Source organism: Protopterus annectens, chromosome 8.part0 (genome assembly GCF_019279795.1).
Source record: "Protopterus annectens isolate FY-2018-M chromosome 8.part0, PAN1.0, whole genome shotgun sequence".
NCBI lineage: Eukaryota > Metazoa > Chordata > Ceratodontiformes > Protopteridae > Protopterus > Protopterus annectens.
This window is the reverse complement of record NC_056741.1, coordinates 322,678,631-322,699,857: the sequence shown is the minus strand read 5'-3', so window position 1 is coordinate 322,699,857 and position 21,227 is coordinate 322,678,631. Positions and strand designations below refer to the sequence as shown.

The 21,227-nt window shown below is 40.4% G+C and overlaps 1 protein-coding gene across 2 annotated transcripts in view; it reads left to right on the top strand.

The window, feature by feature from the left end:
- PTPN13 (protein tyrosine phosphatase non-receptor type 13) overlaps window positions 1-21,227 on the top strand; it is a 1,949,788-nt gene that overhangs the window by 725,760 nt on the left and 1,202,801 nt on the right. For both annotated transcript variants that reach the window (XM_044079819.1, XM_044079818.1), the window contains one exon: window positions 11,977-12,115. In XM_044079819.1, the coding sequence (XP_043935754.1) occupies window positions 11,977-12,115 (139 nt within the window). The remainder of the gene's footprint in view (window positions 1-11,976; window positions 12,116-21,227) is intronic.

Here is a 21,227-nt window from a genome sequence, read left to right as displayed (position 1 = left end):
TCTTACTTGTTCAGAAGATTCTCCCTCGTTACAATTCCCACAACATTTTGTCTTCCTCCTGAATAGTAGACTGTAGATCCCAAGCTAATTGGCTTTGCTGCTTTGCCTTTTTGCCTTCTCTCTTGGATACATAGGATGTTCAGTTTACTCCTTATCATCATCACCCACTTCCAAGCTGTTTCCTGTTGGTGAACCTGTATTCAGTGTAGCCATATTTGGTTTATGTTTGTCAAGTTGACTGGTCTTATTTCCAACTTTTGCTAAATGGAGCTAACCCAGGTAACACAGGCTGGGCAGCTGAACACCACCTGGCCAGTAGTTTTGCTGCTAAACTTTATTTTATGGTTGACACACACTGACCAATAGGATCACCTAGACCCCCACCCCACCCCCACATTTATCATGGATCCCTGGTGTAAATCAGAGTAGGCTAGGTCCTCAACCCACTTAACACCGATAAATACAGTTATTTAAGAGAAGCAATTACTTCTTACCGAATGCCAGGAGGATCATGGAGTTAAGGTGGTGCAGTTTTGTTTTTGTTTCATTTCAGAGACTTTTTGCATTTAATGTGTGCTGTCTACTATCTGGAATCTACAGAAGTTCTGAAACATGAGGGCACAAATTTTGATATCTACCTGTTGTAGATCTCAGATCATGGTCTACAGTATGCAAGCATGGAAGTTGAGACATTTTTTGAGCAAGAAATTTCCATATGTGACATGGTCTAACCTACTAAATTTTCAGTGGTCATTAACTGGGTAGTTCAAAATGTGAAAAATATCATGAGAAATATCATAGGGTTAGCAGTGATGGTCATATAAATGTACATCTAGCTTTGTTGGAACAGAACAGTGCTCTTTTGCAAAGTATATATCAGCTCATTTAGTGCATAGGTTTAAGGCTGTGATCTGTAATTAAATGGTACAGGATTTGATTCCCCCTCAACCTCCATTTGCCTGCTGTTTTACTCTGAACTTGTCACTTAACCCGATAATGCTCCTGGGTCACTCATGAAAAAGGAAACTTAACAAGTAGAAAAAGATCAAAAACTCAAGACCAGACTTCTCACCCCTTTCCTTACAGCCCGAAGGCATGATTTCAGTTGAAGTGAGACTGAAAACAAACCAGAGTAGACTAAAGTTCTGCTATAACAAAAGTGTAAGATGCTTCGCTCCATTAAAAGAGGTGGCTTGAGGGTCTGTGCAGTAAAATGTGAGCAGATGGCATCTTACATAGTGCATACTTTGGATGGAATGTTGCTGAGGAAAAAAAGAGGAATTTGTTCAGAATGAGTATTTCTCAAAGGGATTATGATGAACACAAGTGTTTTTTTTTTCCATTATTTGGTAAGTTTTTTCAAGAAGCATCCAGAAAGGTAGAGAGCTGTGGTACAGAGGAATTTCCAGAAGCACTAGAGACTGTGGATCATTCTGATATGTTTTCTAAGGGTTGAACATGCTTGACAGCATTTCTGGTGCATTAGCAGTAGAAGTGCAGGCTGCCGACCTCCATCAGTGTTAAAAATATGGTAGACTACTGACAAAGGCAGGCAACTGCAAAGACTGAAAAGTATTGGAATTACTTATCTGTATTAGTAGTCTTTCTGTGTGTGTGTGTGTGTGTGTGTGTGTGTGTGTGTGTGTGTGTGTGTGTGTGTGTGTGTGCGTGTGTGTATGTGTGTGTGTGTATATATATATATATATATATATATATATATATATATATATATATATGGGTGTGGTAGCCCGTTATCACCCTCATAGCTGCTCACATCCAAAGGGATGTGTACACTCGTACACACTGGTGGACTCCCTCAGATGTAGCTTCTTCATTCTTCTGGAGCTGTGCATAAGACCGTCCTGTTTTGGAGTTGTACTGTGGGTGAGATTCCAAGTGTTGAACCTTTCCATCACAGAAGACAACAGTCCAAGACCCATTCTGCTTTGTGCAGTGGGGTAAGGTAGAACTGTTACTAAATGCTTTCTCTTTTTCATGGCAGGAGAGATGACTTTATTTTTCTGTTCTTCTGATTTCATGCCATCTAGGAAAAAAAAATCAAAGAATGATCAGAACTCATTTACCACCTTGTGTTGGCTAAGAACAATGAGGCTTCAGGATCTCATATCCCTAACAGTATATTAACTCATCTCAGTGGAAGCCATGTTGCTCAGTCCTTTGGAGCAGGTGTAAGTGTAGGGCTGGAGTACAAATGGTCCTGGGTTCTAGTACAGGATGTGCAACCTATTTGTATTACTGAATTGCCACCTACGTTTAACTGTTTTTAGCATTTTAACTGTTTTGCTGTTTCACAGTTTCAACTGTTTTCTGTTTGAGAATGTTTTTCCTGCACTTCGTATTTTCTAGTACTTGCGTAATTTATAGCGTAGGCTAGATTCAGATTTGTTGAATCCAGACTATGTGGCATTATCTGAGCACTAAAACCAGCCATCTTACATTAAGAGGACCTCCAGCACCTTTGTGGCAGAAGAGTGTAGCAGAGGACCCATCTGAGTTGGAGATTGTTGAAATAAGGTTCAGTATTGAGCATTTCCCTTGGCCAACTTGTTTGAAAATTGCTTAACTTGTTTTAAAAAAGGGTTCTCACAGTTGCTACATAAGCCCCACATTTCCGTGGGTTTGTGCCCATTTTAACACAGCTCCATAGAGTTTGGCAACCAGCCACTGCTCTACTTTCTTCATCTGAGCAATCCAAGGCATCTGTTTGCATATAGCACACTTTTGCACAGCACCGCACAGTGGAGGTGTAACCATTGGCGGTTATAAATGCAAAAGCTAAAGTAGGTTTATTTTCCCTTAGAAGCTGCCTGTGTTCCAGCTGAGGAGTCTTTTAAATTGTGCTTAGCTGCTTGGAGAGCACCTCAGTTGGGCTTTTTACAACATTTGCCACTTTAACTGAAATCTTGTAATCCCTAATATATTGTACTCCTTGAGAACATGAATAGTATAGACCCACCATTAAGCCCCCAATTAAACCACATCCTTCCTCATTAAAGTAAGCAAATTTACACGTAGTGTTATGGATAGTCAGTTCTCCTCCATTTGCCGTGGCAACCTGATTGACTTGGGTGCCTTGAGGCAGTGAAGCAATTGCCTCATGTACAAAGACACCCCACTACTCCTAAACCACTCAAGCTCAGTTCGTGAGTGATGCATACACGCTAAGAATTTGGAATCCTTGCTCTGTCATCCACAGAACAGTGATACTGAACAGGTTGTCAACCCACATACTACACCTTCTGCACGAACCATGCTCTCAACACATAAACCATCATACGTGGAGGTACTCATCAGAAATTTACCTAAACATCCGAGACTTCCACAACACAAACATGCTACACCTAATACAGTACATACAGCACTCAGTACACATAAAACCACAAACACAAGTGTCACACCAAACAAGCCTCTAAGGCAAACCACATCTAAACCAAATTTTTGGTCATAAGCGACTCTATAGTGTGACACACAGATGACCCACTCACCAGGCTGGACAAGGAGAAGGTTGCGGTCAGCTCTCTGTCAGGTGCCAGGATCCGCCAGATCACACACGCACTAAAGTCTCTCAGCAACAAATACTGTTATAACTCTGTCATAGTTCATGTTGGTGTGAATGACTTGAGACATACCTCACTGGACTATATGAAGGGAGACATGACTGAGCTCTCTGAATATGTGTCTCAGGCAGGTATGTCCCTAGCCTTGACCAGCATACTACCTTCACCTAAGATGATGCCACAATATGATTAACTTCAGGAATTAGCGTAGTTTCTGGTGTCATTCTAAGGGGATTCAGTACCTCACCCTGGGATGACGTGGTAAATAGATAACACTGCTTTGCCAGAGATGATCTTCATCTTTCACTTGTGGGATTTAAATTACTGGCTAAGGCTGTTGCCTTCCCCATCCCCATAGTGCCTTTTTAGGCAATGTCACAACAACAAAATTTCTGGTGTAAAAATGTCTTCAAAAAGCAGCCTCAAGGTTAAACTGCTAAATGCTAGGAGTCTAAACCTAAAACCTGCACTCACTGGAAGCAACAATCATCTCAGAAGATGCTGACATTTGTGCAGTCACAGAGACTTGGTTTAAGGCTGTGGAAAGCACCCTGGCCATACTGGTTGTTATGCCTTCCACACATTCAGCCCACGAACTGAAAGTGCGAGAATTAAAGGAGGTAGAGTATCAGTATTTATCAAAGATAAGTACACCTCTACATTGTTAAACAAACAATTCTCTTGAACTGATCCAGGTCCAGTTGACTGTAAGCAAGACCCCTCTCCAAGTTAATGCCATTTATAGGATCCCCTCCATAAACCAGGATATACCCTCACTGCATACTTGGATCTGCTTGACTTGATCAAGATACAACCAAACACCCTGGTTTTAGGTGACTTTAACTACCCATCCGTAGATTGGGTAAAGTATACCCAAAGTTTCTTGGACTTCATCAACTCCACCACCCCATGTGTGCAGTCCTTCCTAGTGATGTCTGATCATAAGTCAGTGTCATTAGAAGTAACAATAATATCTGACCCCCCCCCCCCCATTAGCAGCAACTAGAATAAAAAACTACTCCAAAGCCAGTTACAACCTAATACATGACAGCATATTAATAGCTTCATAGCCCCTGCCCTTACTGATGTCATGGACACCTGTACTGGGATTTACACCAATGCCTTGTATAAGCATTTATACAAATGCATTGACTCAGCTGTACCTGATAGGATCAAAACAAGATCCTCCAGAAAGAACAAGCCTGCCTGGTGGACATCCACCATTAACAGGTTATACAATAAGAGAAAGAAATTGCTGTCCAACAGCAGGAAGTAACGGTCTCTGAAATGGAAGCATTCCCTCCTCAGCTTAAACAAGCAAATAAAACACCTAGTAAGGTATTCTAAAGCTAACAATGAAGCCAAATTAGCCTCTTTTGCTAAGGATAACCATAAGGCCTTCTTTAGATATGTCAGAAACCTTAAAGGAAAAACCCAGATCTGCGCAGAATGAGTTGTTAATGGTACCACATATACTAAACCCACAGAAATAGCCAACCTGCTAGCTGACAGCCTCAGTGAAAACTTCTCCCCCCTGCCCCCACCACATATCCCCCAAAGCACACCTACAACCTGCCCACCGCCTAGTATCTCCAAGGAGCAGGTCATAAATGCTCTCTCCAAAGCCAAAAAAACAGCCTCTATGGGACCTGATAATATCCCAGACTGAGTTCTAAATAGATTAAAATGGGAACTAGCTGCACTGCTGGGTACTCTGTTTAACCACAGTTTAAGCACTGGTTTTGTACCTGCTGAATAGAAAACAGCAACTGTCATCCTGTTACATAAATGAGACCATGGGACCCTGGGAACTATAGACCCATAAGTCTGACAAGCCTAATCTACAAGGCTATGTAAAGAATAATCATAGACCTTATCAACAAAGATATAGAATACCTCCATACACTCGACTCAACCCAGTTTGGTTTTGTTAAAGGGAGATCCTGCCTCTTGAACTTGGTGGACTTATTTGAGACAGTCACCAAAGCCGTGGATGAAGGCAAATCTGTGTATACGGCCTACCTGGAGCTGGCCAAGGCCTTTGACACTATTCCCCACTCAGGCATCATTGATAAACTCACCCAGCTTGAGATCAACCTGTATATTGTCATGTGGAGGCCAGCCCATATATTGTCATGTGATTTGTAAACTGGCTCACCGACAGAACGCACACAGTCAAAATAGGTAATTCTACCTCCACCAGCAGACCCATAACCAGTGGTGTCCCACAGGGATCTGTACTAAGGCCTCTGTTCTTTGGAAGCTGCTTCTCAGGGATGCAGGTTAAAACAAAAGGCCTATGGCTGACACAGTTCGCTGATGATTGCAAACTGGGTGCAGTCATCAAGTCCCCAGATGATGTCAACATCCTACAAGAGGGACTTACACAACCAAATGACTGGTGCCAATGTCATTAGTTAGAACTCAGTGCAAAAAATACATTATCATCCCCTTCAGCAAGACTGACATTCCTGTAGATTACCACATTAATAACAACACCCTAAGGATGCAATCAGTGGGGAGAGATTTGGGCATACAGGTTAACAGCAACTTTTCCTTTGACCACTACATCTCCATAGTGGTAAGAAAGGCTTTCTATGTCACCCACCTCATAAGTAAGGGGATTGCATCCAAATCAAAAGAGGTTATAACCCCCTGTAGTCCTCACTCATCAAGCCAGTAATAGAGTACAATGCTGCCTTTATTATGTACCTTACCAGGCACCTGCAGCAACTGGAAAGACCTCAGAGTTTCCTTACAAAGAAAATTCAGGGTCTTTAGCATATTGCATACATTGACTGACTGAAATCACTGTCCGTATACTCTGTGTCTTACAGACTACTCAGAGGTGACCTCTGCCTTGCATGTAAAGCAGTCTCAGATCCTCGTCTAATGGAAGTACTGCACATTCGTAAATCAAATGGTGTAAGATGCACTCGCTCTAGGTAACTCAACCTAGTATGTGACATCAACAGGACTTACTGGAGAGACAGATATGTCTCAGAGGTTACCTTTTCTCTGGAACAAACTTCCAATTCAGGTGAAGCAGAGCTCTTCTGTGACCCTATTTAAGCATAATTTAGATGACTGGATGGAAACCGGTAATTCACTCCTGGAGTTTCACCTGTGTCCCTCTTGGACAGGGGCAGCAGTTGTTGACTTAGTTCTGCTTAATGCCTTGATATTCTTGGGAACCTGTACTTGGTTAGGCTTGTAAGGGCCCTAGCGCCATTAGCCTAGTAATTTTCTATGATCATATGGGATGATAGCTAGCTCTTTCTTTGAACCTGACTACAGCTTTAGACACTTTGATCCCACCACACACCTACCTCTAGATGTCTTGGAAGTTATTGAGCCTCCCAGAAGGCTTTACAGCCATCAGACATCTGTTAAGTGGAACATATTATCCTTTTGGGAAGAGATGCATACTTCATCTCTTTTTATTTGCAGATGATTCTTGTGTCTCTTAGAATTTGTTTGACTTAGCTTTTGATTATTATTCCATGGTCAAATTGTATGGTTTTGTCTTTCTAGGGCGGCACATCTTATAAAGTGGCTGAACTGTGACTTAGCATTTTTTCAAGTAGTTTGTTAAAGGTTTCTGCATTGTCTTCAGCCCTTGAATAGCCCATCTGCTCCCTGGAACTTGGATTTCATGACTGGCAAACGTGCATGCCTCATTCCTGAGCTAATTTACTTGGAAGATTTGAAGTCTGTCTTTTAAAAGACAGTGTTCTTCATGACTGTTACCCCATTTCATAGGATATCAGAACTATAGGCCATTAGTTGTAGTGAACTCTGTTTTGTCTCTAGTAAGGTTTCAATATATTGTAGGGCTAACCTACATTTAATTCCCGTAGCAGTATCAGAGTGAGCCAGTTGTATGGCATACAGGAATAAAGTCCTTGTAGACAGCAGGTGACCCAAGTTCGAGGAGTGGGTCAGGTGCTTGTAGAACTTGGGGGGGTGAGAATGGGAGCAAGTGTTTGTCACCAGCTTGCTCTCCTCTAGTTTGAGGGAGGTGGCTATAGTGCACCACAAGGGTGGCACCTTGCATGAACACTAGGGGTTACCCAGTGGGATTCAAGTCAACGGAGGGGAATTATGCATGTGGAGACATTTTGCTCACAGGGGCAGCAGTTGCAGGCTTGGTGCAGCTGCCAAGGGAGAGTTTGATGATTCCAGTGAAGAAGAGGTAGGCTGCCTCCCAGGATCAGCAAACTGGTCAACATCCTACCACCCAATTCTTTGTCAGAAAATAGAAGGGCTGATTGAGGTTTGTGGGCAGGAATGAATGGGCTGTGTAGGGCACTCACCTAGTTTGGGAATGTCCATTGATAGTGTTACTGCAACAAATGGTCTGATTGGGTGAGGTCATTGGTCAAGGCTCGGGGAGGGTGCAACAAAAAAAACACTGTCAGTGCTGCCCTTGAACCAGTTCATTCATCTCCCTTTTTCCTTTCCAGTGATGGAATCCTGAAAGGAGGAAGTCTTCCATATTTCTATATCCATTGCCAACTCTTTACCTGTGAATGGTGCATGCATTCAGGAAGATGGATTATCTGTTTATCCCTTGACACATTTGGGCCTCAAGGCTCTGCATTTTGAGAAATTGCCTTTTCAAAATGCTCTTCAATCATTTTTTTCCTGACAGCTCTATTTAAATATTGTTTGAATGGCTGGCTTTAAGGATAGCTGAACTAGGCAGCCACCTAAGGTGCCATGCAGACCATTGGTGCTTTTATATGTTGCTAACAGGGAAGAAGAATAATGCTGTTGGCAGCACAGTGGCACTCCTGTTCAAAGCCACCACAGTTTCAGTACCCTCTCAAGGAGATTGCATTCTGCTTTGTCCCACACATAGCCTTGAAGGCCAGTCAGTATAATCTTTGTGGCTTTCTTATTGGTTGTCTAGATTATGGGTGGGATGACAAGAAACAGAAACTTTGAAATTTTAAAGAAAGAAAGAAGTGAGTAGGATATCCATAGTGAAAATGCCAGCATTATAAGCTTATTGGCAGCAATGCTGTTGTCAGGTTTGTATTAAGTATTTTTATCCTGGCAGCCAACTGGATGTCATGGGCAGTGGATGCATCTTTGCTGGACACGTTTGTTTGAGTCAACAAAGAGGATAGGAATTGGGGACTGTATGGACATGAATGCAACTGACTTCTATATTGTTGCCTCAAGTTTAATGTTTTTTCTGGTTTTGCAGGACTAATGTGCATTTGTGAAACAAGCTTGAACACTTTATGGTGGCTACTTTTTACATAAAACAGTTTTGGAATCCAGTACATTTGCCAGTATTTTTTATTCCAATCAGACTTCTGAGGTGTATACACTCAACAATTTCCTATAACTGCTGGGGGGGGGGGGATTCTGTGAGTGAAAGTAACTGACCCTTTTGTTGTTTTCTTGAAGCAGTCATTCATCTGGCATTGCAAGACTAGTGTACATTTGTGTGAAGTAAGAATATTTTACTGAGGCTACTGTGTATTTTGTGCAAATTCTCGAAATATATTGCCCTTTTTTGTATTTTTACCACAATTAAACATCTGAGATGTACCCAGTCGACAATGTGACTATACTTCAGAACTGTAAATCAGTAGGTATGGAAAAAAATACGCCACTGAGTAACCACTGTACACACCTTAGTATTAAAAAATGAATGTTGAGCACTTTTATCCCTCCCTTACACAGGACATCTTCAGAACATTTTACCAATGTTTATTTTTTTAACAGTTAAGTGTATGCAGTGGTTATCCCATGGCGTTGAGTTTTTTGGAATGCGGCTGTAATTCCTGGGTACGTGGTCTGTCTGTAAATGAAAGTGACTGTCCCAGCTATCATGATCAAGTTAAGCAGTCAATAATCTGGCTTTACAAGTTTTTTTTTGCATTTATTTGAATTCGTTAACATGGATAGAGAACTGGTCATATAATATGCAAATGATATACATGACATATAGCCAATAGAAAATCATTGACTTAATGACAGAATTCAAAAGGGATTGATGGAAAATAGGTAGTGTGAGAAAAATTCAAGGGTTGCAGTTAGGCTACTTGATCAGATGGTATGCATTTGCATTTAGCTAGAGTGTTAAGATAGGTGTAGTAGAGAATGAAATGAAAGGTAAGAAGACATGTATTTAAGATTGGAGGAGAAGGATTTACAGAGTTTGAGACCTAATATTGAAAATAAATGGTTTGCGGTTTGCAGTTTGTATTGAGAGTTTGCAGCACTGGACCTGAATGATTGTGTTTTTTGAGGTGAAGTAAATTGGGATACTTTACTGTAGACATTTTTTAATCATTTGAGGTATATGCAGTCAATAAGGTGTCATTTGTGGATGTGGAGAACTGGAAAAAGTGCCTTGTCCTGCTGCTGTTTGGTGACTGTTAAACAGTTATTGATCTAGTATGGCAGGAGTGGTATCTCACAATGTCCTGTAGTTGCTGAAATCAGTGTAAAACAGTCATTGCCGTGGCTTATGTTTGCATGTGTGTATTTGGGGAGTGATAGTATATTTAATAATTTTAATAGTAACAAGTTGACCATGATTTATTTTGGTTTCCATCACTGCCAGACGTCAGCACTGTATACAACAACTGGTTATTTTTGGTAGTCTGGGCAAGATAGAAAGCTGATCTGTGGCACAGTAATGCAGTGAGTAGCATTGCCATCTAATAGCATTTGGCTCTCTGGCTGAGTTCTTGGCTGATGCTTCTGCTGTGCGGAGTTTGGATATAGCAACAGGTGCTATTTCATCAAGTTAAGCATGTTTGCATTTTGATGGTAGGAATGTAAGTAGTCTTTTATCACACTAATGTTATGCTATATATTTATCTTCCAAACTCATTCCTGTTGATTTAACAGTAGAAGTGCTCACACCTAACTGCTTCTACCAGCCTGAAGCAGTGATTTTTTTCTATTTCTGTTTTTGATGCCCTTTGTCCTCCCATCTGCTGTGTTACACTAACCTTTACCACTACCCTCATGGCCCACCTTGTTTATCCACTTTCTTGCTAGTTTCATAAACTGAAGGTATTACCTAAAGTGATTTGCTTCTACTCTTACCTTCATTTTTGTTTTATTGCTGTAATGCCTAGTTGTGTGGTTTCACCATTATCATTTTATGAAGTACAGTCTTTCTCCTTTTTTGTTGTTTTTCACCATGTGATACTGTACCTCTAAGTAATTCTCTGTAGAATGACCTCTAGCTTTGAGGTCATATCAGACACTTCACTAAGGTTGTCAGTTCAGTGTGTAAAAGTGATTCTGAGGACTATGGTGTTTTTTTCTAGTGATAGCAGTGTTGTCCAAGTTGTTTAACGTCTGATGTTGAAGTTTTAAGTCTTTACAAGGATGACCCTTATTTCAGTTCAGCAAGAAGTTCAGATGACAGAGATGTTGATGTTGATAAGGCTGTATCGCTTTGTTTACTGTAGTGAAAGGCATTTGAGAAATTGCAATGCAATAGTAATTAGAGTACAGAACCAAATGTGAATGCATTTACATTGCTTTTATCCTGTCACAGTTACATTTCTGGAATAGATAAGTGTCTGAAAAAAGCCTGCCACACTTCAGTATTTTCAGCCCTACTCTTGCACAGTTTACCTAAGATGATATCATGCTGGAGGGGGCAAGTTTTCCAGAAAAATAAATTTCAGGGATCCAGTGGAATTTCAGTCTTGACAGTTTCAGCTAGAAAATAAATAATTCCACCAAAGAAAACACACACAATGTTACCACTGTAGTAATAATACTGCTATCTCAATGCATACAAAACAAAACCAGAACATTTAAAGGTGTGACAAAAGACTTCAAGCAATAGATTGCTAATGTGTCCTAATAGAAATAGTCAGCCATCATTTCTACAACTCCCAGTTATTTAAAGTGTCTATGTTTGTCTGCTTAGTTTTTCCTTTGGCTGTCAGACTTTGTAGCACTGTTGCAATGATGTGCATGGTTCATCTTAACAGTTGCACAGCTGCCAGTAGCACTTTATAAGTTGTATGGCTGCATTCCTTCTGGCGTCTGCTAGGGGTCGATTGGCACTTGCTCTTTTCTTTTAGTCCCCCTTCCCCCATGCACACATGCAGTCCTAAGTTGCCCGTGCCAGAAGAATACACCTTGCTTCTGCACAACTGGATTGAGTAAAGAAATCCATATTTAATGTTCATTAAGGCCTTGAGTCATCTAAGTTTCATTATTTTTAAATGTCAAACTAAAAGCTGTACCTGTTTTTATAAGGTTACATTGCACAGTAGAGCAGTAATACTGTCAGAATTTTGGCAGCTAAGTTATGAGTGATGCTTTTGAGTTTCAGTGTGTAAAGACACTGTGCTGTTTAGCACTTTCATTGTGCAATAGATAATCATATTTGTATTATATGCAGGCATAATCTTACAAGACACCAGCATTATTTACAGCTGCGGAGAGATATCTTGGAAGAGAGGATAAATTGTGATGATGAGACTGCCTTGCTGTTGGCATCACTTGCCCTTCAAGCTGAGTTTGGGGATTACCTGCCAGAGGTAAAAACTTTAACTGTTAGTGTAAATAATATATTTTCTGTCATATTAAAAAAGTGTTTTCACGTTATCAAGCTTATGATGCATTCAGAAATGTTTTAACACACCTTGGCATTTGTCTCACATTTCTTGTTTATATTTAATTCTTTGTTTATGTTGCTTATTTTTGGTGGCATTTTTATGAAGTCATTATTTTCTTAGTATTTTCTTAATGGCTTATCTAATACTTTTACATGTTCCCAGACACGTTACACATTACTGTCATGACACTGTATTTATTTTCCCTATAAACATACTTTGATGTCAGAACTCTGGAATTTAACTGAAGTAAAAACAAAAAAGTACATGTTGACTGTACAGGAGTCATAAGTAACAAAGATATACAGTTTTATGTTGATGAATGTAGGTGTGTTCTTGCTCCAAGTGCTGCTATTTATATTTTCATTTGTATTTATGTCTATAAGCTTGTCCCAGTTTTTACATTACATTTATCTTTAAGCACATCCCGTGAAGTCATATATTGTGTGCATTCATGCTCTGCAGTAAATTGGTATCACGTACTGTGCCTTCTTTTATTCTTCTTGAGTTCATTAGTGGACATTGCAACAAAGTGCTTATTGCTAATACATATATTTCTTTTTACTGAAGAATATAGGTCATTAGAATTATAAGAACTGGCCTTGTTTTGTGTCCTTAACAGTGACTTTTGGATTAGATGACTACTAAGCTTTTTTGAGTTTGCATAATGTGACCTTAGTGTGGTGAATAGCATGATGTTGGTACCATGAGAGAGCCCAGGTTTGCATGAGTACTGGTGTAGTCATGCTGGAGACAGTGCTCCATAATGAATCTCTACAGACATAAAAATGGCATTATCCAGAAAACTGTGCTGACTGTGCTATGAGTAGACACATGACCCAAGGGCAATGGTATGTAGGTGGTATGTTTCATAGCTGCTACACAGAGTTAACTCAGCTGTTTGTGGCACAACAGAAAAGTGCTTACTGATTTTATTGTATAAATGAGAAGGAATGGGAATCTAGGACAGCCAGAGGGTATGAAGAGCATATAGATGAACATACAGAAAAAAACTGGAAGGGAAGGGTGCGTGAGGGAAGAAGGGTACTTTTTTGGGACAAGTACCTACTTTTTTTTAAGGGTGGAGGAGGAGGGGGCAGCATTGGGAATGTGTGGGTATGAAGAAGGGACTAGAGAAAGAAGTGGGAGCAAAAAAATCAAATATAAAATGCAATCAAAAAATTACAGTGGAGGCAGGGACTCATAAGGGAGCAACAATAAAGAGTCATAGACTGACAGAGGGAGGACACCTGATAATGGGGAGGATTGGACCACAAACAGGGGATGAGGTGTGACATGAAAGGGTGAGAAACACTGTGATGGGGGTACAGAAGGAGTGATGAGGAAGGCCTGCTAAGCTGTCCCAGAGGGGAACTCACATAAGCATTGGATACCTCTGTATCTGTCATCATGGGTGGCACTATCCTGTGGTAGTTGCATGGCTTTACAAAGCAACACTAGGAGGTGCTTCAGGGTGTCACTGTGGGCATCCACCTGCTGCACCTCATGTCAGATAAACCAGGATATCCCCTCTACACTAGTGTGTGTTCCACATGGTGACCTTCTTCATGTTTCAGAGAAATGAGCTCTGGAGCTGCTGAGGACCCAGTGATCAGCATGATAGCTGGTACAGGGCATTGTGGTTGCTACCTCATCTCTGGCTGTAATGTGCCCAGTCCTGCAGAAAAAAGAAAATAAATGGAGAAAAATAAAGCAATTTAGTAAAAAAACAATAAAAAAATTGAAAGGCAAATGATACAACTGCAACCATTCAGTTATATGGTGCGTTACTTTTTATTTGATGTATTTTATTTATATTTACTTGGTTTAAAGCATTAATCAGTATTGACATTTGCAGGCATAGCCTGAGAAAAATTCACAAATTTAGAAGTGGTACAGAGTGTTTACAAATTGTTAATATAGCAAACAATATTATATATACAACGTGAAACAGTAGTTTAACACATGAAGTAGTTAAGACAGTTTTCATTAAGTAAGTAGTCTGAGGCTTCAGCTGAAGAAGGAAAAAATATGTACATGTTTACAAACAAAATTTAGAATCTGTTAAAGGCATTACAGGAGAGGGAAATGAAGGTATTTATGTAATATGGCCTTGTTGGTGACGTTACTTAGCTTGATGTCAGAAGGTGTAACTTGAGGTATTTCTTGAAGCTAGAATTGTCAGTTGAGCCAAGTGACTGAAGTTGAGCATCTTGGACCATATAGTGAGGATGCAGATTGGGAATAATAGAATATGTTATATGTAGATGTCTTTTCATGGAGTTTTGCTGAAAGAAGTGCAAATCATTGAAGATGAGGCAATTTAAAGAGTAGGGTACTGAATAGAGGGCTGGCTGTTGGTATTAAGGGGAGCCAATTTGCTGTGGTTAGGTTGCAGCAATGGTGTGCATGGTGATAGGAATTAGTGATAGAATAGCAACTAGAACTAGAAATGGTTTGGAGAATAGAGGTGTTCTTGGTGGAAGTAGAAGCAAAAATGGGAAAGTTACACTTAAGTTATGGAAATAGGACTCCTTTGCTGATGGCTGATCTGGTTTGGGGGGATTTTGGCTTAGAAAAGCATGGGTTATTTTTAGATCATTTTTGTTTTTCAATGTGTAAGTGGAAGTTCAAAGCAGGATCAAGCTAACGGCCAATATCTCTGAAGGCAGTAGTAGTCTCAGTGGAGGTGTTGTTTAGATCGGTGAGGGGAGAGATAATCAGGTATGTTTGAAAGGTTCTGAGGAGTACTTTTTTGATGGGTTAAGTAGAAGGTAGTCTTGGATGAGCCAGTTTTTGAAGTGAGTGTAAAATTGACTGAAGATGAGATTGGATATTAGAGCGAGAGAGACGGGTTAGATCTGCAGACCAGATTATTATAACTATTACATTAAATGGAGAAAAGCAAAACAATGAAGCAAGATAATAAACCAGCCATGGGAAACTGACAAAAAGTGGTGCAAATATGAAAGTTCAGTTAAAATGTGGTACAGTTTGTTGATCTATTATATTAACTGGAGGAAATAACAAAGCCAAGTAATAAAGAGTAGAAAACCAGACAAATACTAATGCTCTGTGATATGCATATGTATTTACTTGAATTTGTTTACCAAGGGTAGTACACTGATCAAATCTGACAAATTTCATTCTGTGTTGCATCAGTGCCAGCAATACACTACATCTAACCCAACTGCCTGGAAAGACAGGTATGCTTCCTCTGGTGGGAAGTCCAACTGTCTTCAATTTCCTAAGGCAGTGGAAAATATATAACAAATAGTAATGAGCACGGCATATCCATGACAGCAGAAGGCAGTTGGAGGTAATATGCCTACTGTATAGTGGTAATACAAAAACAGACTTCTTACAATAAAAAGGTGGCATACCCTTTGTAACCTTTTCTTCCCATTGGCAGAGATGGTCTGTGAGGCATATCTTCAGGTTGCTATACCTACGCTGGCACTATTTTCCAGAGCAATCACTTACCACCCTGGCAAGCTGGTGCTGGGCATCAACATTATAAATGGGGGTTCTCATACTCTTCTAACACATGTTCCGAATGATCCCTGTTTAGCAGGTATAAAAAGATTTTGCATTCCCTGCTGGAGACCTGTCAAAGTCTCATCTTGCTGAGGCCATGTCTACTGACTTGGTCAACTGCAGGAAATACAGCAGTAGCCAGGGCATACATCTGCATGTCACTATCACCACATGACAAGCATTAATGTGCAGCAAGGCAGTATGATGCCCATTAGCAATACATTGATGCAGGTAGTCAGTAGCATGAAGCAAGGTGACATTAGTGAGGGTAGACTCTATAGGCACTTGCATTCTACTTGACCTCATAGCCCATAAATAGACATGGCATGCAGTGGGTAGTACAAAACACAGTGGAAAGTGTAAAAGTGGTGAGGCTTCTCAAGTATGCATCCTACATGACCCTCCCCAGCCTGTACATGAGCAGGAATAAGACCCCATAACAAGAAATGGGATGATAACTTATTGCATCGATTTGCTTCACAGACATCTGTGCTAAATCACCCTTATTAACATAATGATCTTTCTGCAAACCCCTTTTCAATATGAAAAAAAATTGGTCAGTATTCTGTGGGGGAGTGCTTTATAGTAAGCAATGTAAAGCAGAATAAAATTGATATCACAGTGCACTTCTCATATAAGGAAACTGATGGCCAACATGACAACCATTAGTGGACCACAGAACTGCAGACAGCACTCGAGAGCCAGGCAGCAACAGTCATACAGTAGCTGTCATACAGTAGTGGAGTGTGTGTCTTAACACTGCACTTGGTGTTAAAGAGGACTGATAGATTGGAGTAGCTTAACCATATGCACATAGACAGCATAACATGCTATAGGGGATGGTGGGCCCTCTCATATATCAGACACAACACATGGTATCAGCACATGTGAGGGACAGCAATCATGGCTAGCAATGCCTTCAACAGATATATTATGGCAGTGTCAGAAAAGTTACACTGTAGCAGTGCATAGTGCTGTGACTGCCATACGGGTACTGGGACAGTGTGGATGCAGTTCTTCACTGACATGGACAGTCATGCATGCACATGCATTGATCTTCATGTGAAACCCACAGGCTGTGTATGTCCTACCATAGGACCAAAGGAAGAGCAATGGCTGGAGAAGTTTATTACATAAACAACAGAGATGCTACTACAGGCCTTATGCACTCATTTCCTTGAAAAAGAGTAAAGCTTGTAGATAAATAGATGCCTTCTGGGACCAGGTATAGGAACAAAGGAACAAACAGAGTTGGGCTGTACATAACCCTGGTATAATTTTGTGTCTGCCCAGACATTCATTAAGACTAGCCTTAAAGGCCAAAAACTGGTGTAGAGCATCAGTGCGCAGACATAATAGGGCAGTGAAACATTTGGTTCGCAGGATCACTGATATGTTACTGCATGCTAAGGTCAGGACATAGGAGATGACCATAGAGAGGTTGGTCACTGGGGCTGAGCATCCAACAAAGATTACTCTCACAGAGATGGAGGACTTTCTGGTACCCCTCACTAGGGAAAATGAGAAAACCCTCATATCTATAGTTGGCTTGGAAGTGGTTGGAAGTGGGAGCAGGGCTGGTGACAACTGCTTGAGTGTCTGTAGGGAATGCCCCATGTGAATACTGGCATGGACCATTCCTAATGGGCATTAACTTGCATCTGCAAGTGATTTATTCAGATAAACATGTTACATTAATGACATTCCTGGACATCAGTATTGCTGCAGCTATAACCTGCACCATGAGGTCCAGATACACCTATGGACTGTGCATATGATTAGCATGTATTAGTCTCTGTGCCACATGGTGGAGTGAATCACAGTGCATGCCAGCATTTCCACAGGTTCCCCTGGGAGATGTCAGCAGATCACTAGTGGCTAATGATTATGGCACATCGCACAGTCTGATGACATTATGACACTCTCAGCAGTGTTAAGAATATGAGGATCACACTCACATTACCGACAACCGAGGCGACTGTGGAGGACCAGGATGAACCTTTAGCATCAACTCTGTTCAGCAAATGGATCCTATCTCCTACTGTACAGGTGTCATTGTCCCAAATGAGATTAGAAGGCTGTACTGCCTGTAAGCTGTATACACCCAGCATAGGGGAGAGGCATGCAGGTGGCCATCACTGCTATGACTTCATGATTTTCCCTGACCTAGTTATTACCCTTGGCATCAGTCAGTGGATGTCCATGTCAATGATCTAGGCACAGACAGCCACTACTCATACTATGTCAGAGAATTTGAATGCACTGTGTGGCTACCATAAAGATTTTCAACTGCTGCAGGGACTTTGGGAAATTTTGCAATGCATTCAAGGTGATACAGCATATAAGGACATGGAGCAGATATGTCTGGTGAGTGCAGTCGTGGTCCTATTTCGCATCCATTTATTGCCATACTAGGGGACAGCCATGAGATGCATGATTGCAAGCCAGGGTTATACAGATGGTAAACAGCATTCCAGAGATGGCTTCACTGTCCATGGCTGCTTCCACCTCTTGCCGTGGACACTCCTAGGAATGTGTGGCTTTGAAGGTGGCAGCACACATCATTGTGAACACTGTGTCCCAAGGTAGCCACAAGTACATACTGATCAGCAGAGCCATAGTTATGGTAAGGGTGAGGGGTGCAAGCTCTCAGGGCTCACAATTATTATGTGCTGATGGAGCGGGAATGCAGTACTGACATTGCTTTATGAAGCTGTTATAATTGTGTGGTATCACAAATGATTGCTGATACTGTATTTGATAGTAGCTGAATCTGTACCTCTCAGTTTCTTTGCTCCAGAATTATGGACAGTGTCAAAATAATAGGGGTGCAAAGGTACAAAATCAGGGACTTTTTTAAATATTACTCTAATTCACTTAAAATTACTAGAACAACAGGATTTGCATCAACATACATTTTCTGAACAACAAGAGGTATGAATCAGAAATGTCTAGCATTATTGACTGACTGCAATCCTCAGTGATTTAACAGAAAATAAAAAGAAAAAATTACAGTGAACAGAGTAAAACCATGATTCAAAATCAGGGGCTTTTCAAATGTATGGTTGAAGTACTCAGTGTGCGGCAAGCAGCTTTCTACAGTTTCAGGAAGAAGAGTGATTTTTTTTGTTGGTCTTCAACTCTGAAATGAAGAAAAGACAATTTTTTGGTGCTCCTCAACTTTGGATTAAGGGGGCATCAGTTTCAGGAGCTGCAGAGAGTGTTAGATGTCCTAGCTCCATCGCTGACCACCTACAACAGATGCTATTCATGGCGTTTTAATGCAAGCAATACACATTTACATCAAAAAATAATGGTGTTCAGAATAGCTGATTACTGCAGCTCAATGTACTAATTTTATGTTTTTTATATGTTTAGGAATCTCACTACCATGCTCGATTTTGTCAGTTACATACACAATGTCCCTCATTAACATATTGATGCTCAATTGCATGTCATTATGTGGTAATTTGCATAAATTACGTTCCACACTGTTTTCCCTGCTAATGAGGTCATGCTACGTGTCTCCGAATAGCCCTTTACCTGTAAGTTTTCACTTAATGCAGTGCATTATTTGTTCCTGAATACCTTTCATTATCGTTGAACTGACATTAAAACTGAACCTAACTTATATCACCTCCACCAGATTATATCATAATGTCTGTTGCAGGTAGCATAATGCTTTAAAGGTATCTTACACTTCAGTTCTGTTTCGCGGATATAGTTGACAAATCTGATGCAGACGACAACAAATCATGTAATACCAAAACAAAGTGACTGAAAAACATAAAATATTGAAAAACACAAAAGAAATTTTTAGCTGAAAAAAATAATCAATTCAGATCACAGAACACTGAGATGAAACTCAGCTCAAGATTTGATATTACTGCAGTGATGCATACAACTGTGTATGAGTGGGTGTATGTATATGATGCGTACACTCACACACATATATACACACACACACACATTTTATGGTACTTTTCTGTTAAACCCCTACCACTTCTCGCTGGTCTGCTTTTGCCATATTTCGTCGACTCGAGGCGTCTTTATATAGTATGAAAGTTTGGAAATCAGTTGCTCAGTCATGTTATCACAAAACAAGTGATGTATTCTGTAGAAACCCTTACCTTTGTATTTCGGTAAACTTTGCTTTTCCGTTAACCCCCAACCACTTCTCGCTGGTCTGCTTTTGCCATATTTTGCCACCGCAAGGCATCTTTATAGCATGAAATTGTGTTAATCACTTGCTCAGTCATGTTATCATAAAGCAAGTGATGTATTCTGTAGAAACTCTTACATTTCTATTCCTGTAAACTTCGCTTCTTGGGTTTAGTTCTCACTGGAAATTATTGTCCTTTCTGCAGTTATTCCTTTGTGTTTTGCTTTCTTTTCCCATTTACTTGATCTGGGTTCTTTCTCTTTATGAATAGCATGTGGCACATTTACTCGCTGTCATTATATACAAATGTCTTAGCGCATTTAGTGCTTGTACGGGTCAGACAGTATCTACCAATCTTCAGAGTGGCAGCTTTCTTTTCAGAGCACACCAACAGGTGCAGAGAGGAGCATATCTGGCTGAATGTGTTTTTATGTACTTCTCACAGGTCTGTTTGAAGGTCCATCATGGTTCTCCCTGTGCTGACTGTCAATGAAAATGGCAGACTGATCAATGAAGTGCTTACATAATATTTCTTCTTCGCTTACAAAGTTGTAATAACAGATAACAGTAAAGTGAAAATGCATGTAAACACGGTAGTAATCTGTCCACTGTTACAATTTCCAATAATTTCACTTTAGTGTTATCTGTTATTACAACTTCGTAAGTAATGCATCCAAAGCCGGTAGTCTCCGTTACAGTTTTGCGCCAAGGAAATATGGGAATAGCAGACCTCCAAGAAGTGATGGGGGTTTAATATTACTACCTTCTTTCTGTACTTCTGTTTATTTCATCTTTGTCACTGCTCCAGGAAATAAGTGAAACCAAACTGCCGACGCCTTGCACCGGCGAAATATGGCAAAAGCAGACCAGTGAGAAGTAGTAGGGGTTTAACGGAAAAGTACCCATTTTATATATATATATATATATATATATATATATATATATATATATGGGTCTAGGACTATTCACTGAAAGCACATTTCAGTGAAAGTCAAATGACTGTGCACAAATCACTGAAAGCACAATTCACTGAAAGTTATATATGGCCTTTTCCCCAGTGTAATGCGACCCTGGAGTTAGAATATATAGTAAGGGGGAGTGTGGAGGGCACCGCCCCTCACATTGGGGGGTGCAGCTCCCCATATGGTTTGGATATATATTAAGTTTAGAAAAGAGTAACGTATTGAAATTGCAAGTATCCATGTGTATTAAAATAGGTGCAGGGCTACACCCCCACTTACTATATATTCTAACTCCAGGGTCGCACTACAGTGGGAAAAAGGCCAGATATAACTTTCAGGGAAATGTGTTTCAGTGAATTGTGTTTTCAATTAATTG